The sequence below is a fragment of the Solanum stenotomum genome, unplaced genomic scaffold (genome assembly GCF_019186545.1).
Source record: "Solanum stenotomum isolate F172 unplaced genomic scaffold, ASM1918654v1 scaffold14706, whole genome shotgun sequence".
Lineage (NCBI taxonomy): Eukaryota > Viridiplantae > Streptophyta > Magnoliopsida > Solanales > Solanaceae > Solanum > Solanum stenotomum.
In genome coordinates, this window is record NW_026023178.1 from 1 (window position 1) to 6,652 (window position 6,652).

The following is a 6,652-nucleotide window of genomic DNA, read 5'->3' on the forward strand; positions in this document are numbered from 1 at the left end:
ACTGAAAGGCTATTCCCTCCCTAACCCTCTGATAGCTCGATGGCATATTTAGTTGAGGTTCTCTACAAAAGGATTATTCAATGTGCCAAGACACCAGCTTCAAACATTTTCACTCAGTAAATTTTGTGGTACTGAGGGTCATGGATTCCACTCTCGAAATTCACATTGATCAATAGATTTATCTTAACCTTGTCGTTTAAATAGCTAACGTCGATTGTATAGAAAGTTTTCAAAGCTGAATCATTTCTAATGTTTCATTTATTTTCCAAGCGTTATACACAGGTGCAAAGCACGTACAATTAGGAAGAAACCAAACCTAAAACAAACTCGAAAATGGAACCAAAACAGAAGAAACACTAAAGGAAGTTCGAAAATGGCGTTGAATCGACTTAGTAAGAAGTGTTCCAATCAGACCAGTTAGCTTCACTGCCAACTCTAGGGATGCTGTTAACTCTTGAATACATATCCACTTTGAAGTTAGCTCCACACATTACTCCTTCACTATCTACTCTTGGCATGGCCCTCATCTTGTTCATCGGGTGCTCGAAATTCATTAGTCCTTTCTCACTATGGAACATACAACCTGTGCATTTCAAGGAAAGTTATCATGTTAAATTTGAACGTAAGTAGACGAGGGGCAGATGTAGCCAAGTCAATCAAGTCAGTGAATCAAATTTTGTAAGCCCAAAGAACTAAATTCAACTTCCTCTCCTATTTACTACTAGACGAAGAATACCACTATATTTATTCTTTCTTCTACTTCTTCCAAGTGCAATATAACCCCAAGGGGATGCCGGTTCTTCCTTCACCATCCCCGAGTGGTCGACAGGGTTCATAACTATTCTCTTACTTGGCCAACGTTTAGATTCCGCTCAACTATTTCTCCCCTTTCGACACATCCGACGCTACTTCACCAAACTATTTCATCTATTAAACATGAAACTCCTTGTAGATGTTACCTGTGGGAAAGGGTGCAAATGACTTGGCACATCCAGCTTTAATAACCTCTACATCATCAGAAATCACCACAGATCCATCAGCAGCAATACCCCAGAATAACTTCACCCCACCATCTGAACCCTGCACTTATACGACAACAAATTAAATGACATTTTGGTACATATAATATATCTTTACTTTAACGTAACAAGATTCAAAAGTCTGTTCTATTTTCCTAAACTCCATATCAAGTCAAAATCAGACAAACATATTGAAACAAAGTTTGAGTAAATGAACAATCAAATAATACTCCCTCTATCCCAAATAAAATGATTTATAGCCACACAAACATATATCACTTATTCTAAACTACAAGTTTCAAAAGTCTATCTTTCTTTCTAAAACTTCGTGTCGAATCAAACTAACTCGTATGAAACAGAACGGAGGGAGTAATACAAATACTTACCAAAGCAACAAATACAGTTCCAGTCTTACTATCATAGATAACAAAAGCAAAACTTCCTTCAAAATCCTTAATAACTTGATCAGCTGGATAAGGTCCCCTGTCTCTAAGTGTCCTGTAGGCTTCAATAACTAGCATGGCTTCATTTGTACCTTTTGGTGATAGCCCATATTGTTTGATTTGTGCACATAAGTTGTTCAAATTCCCCATGAACAAACAGTAAATATCATCATAACCACAAAAATACCTACAACAACAATAATAATCGCGCTTCAATTTCAAGAAATTCAACGCTAAAAACGTTTTTTTTTAGCTAAACAACAAAATTGTATTCAGCAAGAAGTTAGCTACGAGCTACTCCATCCGTTCATATTTAGTTGTCTTGTTAGGCTATTATTTTATACAATTCTTCAGAAAAAAATAGTTAGGGGTGTTATTTGACTTATATATATCTTATTAATTTTTTTAGTCTTTATTTATTTCTCTTCTCTAAATTCGAAAATAACTAATGCTAAGGGGGAAATTCCGTCCCATTTTATGTGGGATACTTTTCTTTTTAGTCCATCCCAAAAAGAATGTCACTTTACTAGAAACAATTTAACTTTAAAATACCATTTTTACCCCTAATGAAATGAATTTCAATGGCACAAATATCTAAAAATTATTTTAGACCACAAATTTCAATAGTTCATTTCAAGTCAAACAGTGTCACAGAAAGTGAAACAAAAGGAGTATTTTTTTTTTCTTTTGATTTATTAAATTGACAAATATTTAAAAATAATTACTTTTAATATACGTGACAACTAAATGAAACGAAGTATTTAGCAATGAAGAAGTGACCAAATTTGTAGCTAATTTGGGGTCATCGTTAGTGTTCATATCAGTCCATTTAAGCTTATCTTAGTTTTTAATAATATAAGTACGTGAAATACTCTATATCTTCGTGTATAAATCTCTAAAAACAAAAATAATCTACTAATTAGGCAGCATAATTCACTAAGCATTTCAAGTTCACACATAATTTGACAAAAATGACTCACTCCAACTCCTAAGTGGTGCGATCTAAGCCACCTATACCCTCATACAAGGATATTCATAATACAACTTTATCCTATCATCAAATCAAACAGTATCACATAAAATATAACGAAAAAAGTATTAAAATTTGTAATAATTATTTTACCTTTGTGTGTGATTGAGCAAAGAAGTGCAATTAGGACGAACAAAAGCAAGAGCAGCAGCATCTCCAAAGGTAACATAAGAGGTGTCAAATGGACGAGTCGAGATGAATTTTTGAAGTGTTTGTTGAGGAAGTAAACATTTTTTTGATGCAGGACTATTTAATTCTTCAGGAGGATGAGCAAATGCCTTGTGAAATATAGCCAACATTGTTTTTTTTTTTTTTGAACTTCAAGATGAATATCTAGCAACAATATAAAAGAAATTGGTTACTAAGGAGAGTATATATAATAAACTTTTTACACTAATGTTTTTGTTTTTGTTTTTATTTTTATTTTTATTTTTATAGTATAGTAATAATAATAAGGGAGGCTAAAGATGAAATATGTCAATTTTATCTTGTAGTGATAGAGTGTGACGTGACAATGATGAGGATGGATAAGGTTTCTCGTATTTTTATGATGTCTTTATCCATTTAGATTTTACTATAATATTTATACCAAAAAAATTTAATTTAAACTATATTAAACTGAAAAAATAATTAACTTAATTTAAAAATATCTCTCTTTTATGATAGTTTGATTCAAAACTATCAGTACCATAATATTAATAGCTTATCCAAAAATGCTCTATTCTTATTATGGTGTGTGTCTATATATATAATATTAATAACTATAATCAATAATTTAAATAATATATCAAAAACTTACCATCAATTTTTTAATTTCATTTGTGTCACATAAATTGAGACAATGGAGTAAAGAGTAGAGACATATATTTACAAATTTTGTTTGAAAAACTATAAATTGCAATATAAATTGAAATCACAAATTTTTAAAAAATATTTTTTAATTTTGACGATTAATATATTGTATAGAAATTCACATTTTTTTTTATTAATGTACATAAGTCATATCCTTATCCATATAGTTATTTTTCTATTTATTCCTCCAAATATTTTCTTTCTGATTATATTTTTCTTTTTGTTAAGCTTTATGTCAGCCAGCCGAATTGTTTGTTCTATTAAAAGAAGAAAAATAAATTGAGCTTTTTACCACTTGATATGGGGCCAACAAGCTTTAACAAATCTGTGGGTGATTATAACAATTTATTTGATGGTATTAGGGTCGTGCAAAAATCAATTTAATTAATAAAGTGAATTGAAAAATAATATTAATTTATCAAAATTGAATTGTTGAATTTACAGAAAAGAGTTAAAATTGCTCATGAATTATATAAAATAGATCACCTATATCTTTTATTATATGTTGAAATAAAAAATATTTTCGCCGTTAGTGATGTGGCAAAACCAGGTGAACTAATTCTCCAACCCAAGTATTGTGAACTAGAATTTACTTATAAAAACTGGATCTTTAGTGGCAATAACCATAATCTCTCACTATTTGCAAAAGCATATTACTCATTTTTGTTCTAATTTATGCAATATTTTCAAATTGTTTTTTTAAAGTTTGATTGAATCAATTTTATTTAATATTCATATTTTATTTAACGTAAGAAGCCATGTTATATAACATTGCTTGGATTCCTACTTTTGCTAAAAAATAAAATTAATTAGGGATGAAATATCGAATCTTCATCAACAAGGTGAGAATTTAAGTAATCAACCAACTTAGTTGCTAAGGTTAGAATTCAATCGATATTATTACATTATTTAACTCTTTTAAAACCTTTATATTTAGTTTGTTGGTTGCCAAAATATTTATGCTACGGTTTCACTCTTAAATGCCACGCGTCATTTTTTATTGGCTGTGTCATCATTGATATAATTGTTTGTTTATTTAAAAATATTGTACTATTATATTTGTTGGTTGGATCTATTATTATTTTTTTCGGCCTCAATTGATATCTATGTTCTTTAATTTTAAATGTACATAAATAGATATTTATATTTGTGTACTCGCAGACACATATATTCTACTTGACGTTTTATATGACAGTTCACATCTTACGTAATGCCCAATATATATATATATATATATATATATATATATATATATATATCATGTAGAATGCATATATTTTATTTATTCAACTTTATACTAGTTAAAATGACTATTTGTGTACATCCAAAGTAATTGAAGGACATAAATGGCAGCTGAAACTAAATTAAATGACATATTTATGTAATATGTCTTTTAAATTTAACATTACTCCCTCTCATCTAATGTTAAATGGACACCTTCTATATTACACAGTGATTAAAAATCATTAATAAATTAATCATGTCTTTTAAATTTAACATTACTCCCTCTCATCTAATGTTAAATGGACACCTTCTATATTACACAGTGATTAAAAATCATTAATAAATTAATCCATTTTGCTATTTACCCTTTGTCCATATCAATGTTTATAAACATAAGTTGGAAAAAATATACACAGAATATAGAAACATATTTGAAAAAATAATACTCTGTTCATCTTTACTTGTTCAATATTTTCGCTACAGGACCCTTTCAAGAATGACGCTCTACAAAATTTCATACCCTATGCTCGAATTTAAAATCTCTAATTAACGGGTGAAATAGTCCTACAACTACACCACGTTGATATATGATATATATAATAATGTAGTACTAGTCTGTTTAAGTTAAAACATCCGTCAATGGCGGCTAACGTCAAGATTGACTAATGTTGAAAATGCTAACGTAGGAGCTTGCGTCATTTATATTCTTTGGACCCATTTGTTTAATGAATAATGATTGGCTGCACTAATATATATATTGAGGATTTTTGCATCTATTAATTAAATAAAATTGGGAGAAACAGAGAAATAATGGAGACTGAAGAAAACATTGTAATTGTTGGTGCTGGCATAGCTGGTCTTGCTACTTCTTTGGCCCTTCACAGGTAATAATTGCTATTCTAAAATACTTGTTCAATAATTACATCATCTACTTCCAAAAGTTTGATTTAGAAGGGCATATGCATTTGAACGAACATTTATGCCCTCCACTTTTAGATGTGCATAAGTAGTAATACACTTAGGATGCCAGGTAGATGCAGAACTGTCACGTAGAATGCCACATGGGATGGGTGTGTTTACTTAGCTTGTTCAACTTTTGAATAATTTAACAGTCTACTTGTACGGTCCCAAAGTTGGATGACATAGATGTGGGGCAAAATTAGATGATATATTTATGTATTATGCCTCTCTAGAATATGATATTTATGATATAATAGCGCTATTAGTTGAGTGACGATTTGAGAAATAACTCGATGGAAGGCGTGTCTTGTATGTAATATGTAGGTTGGGGCTGCGGAGTGTTGTGTTGGAATCAGCAGATTCGTTGCGAGCTACTGGATTTGCATTGGCGTTGTGGACTAATGCCTGGAGAGCTTTGGATGCATTGGGCATTGGGGACTCTCTTAGACAACGTTCCTTATCCATTACTGGGTGAGCTACCTCTTTATTATTAGCTAGGATTTAGGATTACTAACAACTTGAAGTTCAATTGTGGATTTTTATGACATTTTAAGGTCAAATGTGTTTTCCGGAGTTCTAGATATGGAAGAAAGTTGAAAAACTGATCGTCCAAAATACATTCGAGTTGATGTGCAGGCTTAAAAGTTTCTCAGCTGATTCAGGTGCACCTATCAAGGAGGTATCATTTGTGGGGAATAACAGGTTAGCATTATACCAATTTTCATATTAGTTGGGGTCGGTTATATAAGTCCTTTTATCTATTCGTGTTTGTGTATGTTCATTTTGTTCCAACACTAGATAATCTAGCATGTGAGACAAATTAGGAATTCTCTAAAATTAGAGGTTTTTTGAGTATCGCAATCTATAGAGATGTATAAATTTCTAACCATTGATATAAAGACTCCTCACAAACGTTGAAGTAATGCAAACCTCCGATTTTCACAACATCGATCTTCGTAGAGAACAATCACATTTGTTTACGAAGGACTTAAGTATGAATAGCATATTCAGAGGATTCTACATACCCAATTTTTTGTATTGTTCACAAGTACAGAGTGACGTGGTTTTAATGTCCAAATCCCTATGATTTCAACAATGAAATTAAGTTCATTTTGAATAACGTG

The 6,652-nt window shown here is 30.8% G+C and overlaps 2 protein-coding genes across 2 annotated transcripts; one reads left to right on the forward strand and one right to left on the reverse strand.

Moving 5' to 3' along the window:
- Window positions 1-226: 226 nt before the first annotated feature.
- On the reverse strand, window positions 227-2,870 carry LOC125850174 (stem-specific protein TSJT1-like). Its single transcript, XM_049530057.1, has 4 exons — window positions 2,586-2,870; window positions 1,406-1,649; window positions 960-1,080; window positions 227-583 (listed from the first exon to the last, which is right to left on the reverse strand). Exons 1-4 carry the CDS (start codon window positions 2,789-2,791, stop codon window positions 390-392), a joined length of 765 nt encoding a protein of 254 aa, XP_049386014.1. The 5' UTR covers window positions 2,792-2,870; the 3' UTR covers window positions 227-389.
- Window positions 2,871-5,337: 2,467 nt separating this feature from the next.
- Window positions 5,338-6,463, forward strand: LOC125850173 (monooxygenase 3-like). The gene is made up of 3 exons (XM_049530056.1): window positions 5,338-5,452; window positions 5,853-5,999; window positions 6,165-6,463. Exons 1-3 carry the CDS (start codon window positions 5,379-5,381, stop codon window positions 6,256-6,258), a joined length of 315 nt encoding a protein of 104 aa, XP_049386013.1. The 5' UTR covers window positions 5,338-5,378; the 3' UTR covers window positions 6,259-6,463.
- The last annotated feature ends 189 nt before the right edge of the window (window positions 6,464-6,652 follow it).

Coding starts and splice junctions, on each gene's coding strand:
- LOC125850174 (XM_049530057.1), bottom strand. CDS start 2,791: ATGTTGGCTATATTTCACAAGGCATTTGCTCATCCTCCTGAAGAATTA. Junction 1,081..1,405: donor GAACTGTATTTGTTGCTTTG/GTAAGTATTTGT, acceptor GTATAAGTGCAG/GGTTCAGATGGTGGGGTGAA. Junction 584..959: donor ATTTGCACCCTTTCCCACAG/GTAACATCTACA, acceptor TGAAATGCACAG/GTTGTATGTTCCATAGTGAG.
- LOC125850173 (XM_049530056.1), top strand. CDS start 5,379: ATGGAGACTGAAGAAAACATTGTAATTGTTGGTGCTGGCATAGCTGGT. Junction 5,453..5,852: donor ACTTCTTTGGCCCTTCACAG/GTAATAATTGCT, acceptor TGTAATATGTAG/GTTGGGGCTGCGGAGTGTTG. Junction 6,000..6,164: donor CGTTCCTTATCCATTACTGG/GTGAGCTACCTC, acceptor GTTGATGTGCAG/GCTTAAAAGTTTCTCAGCTG.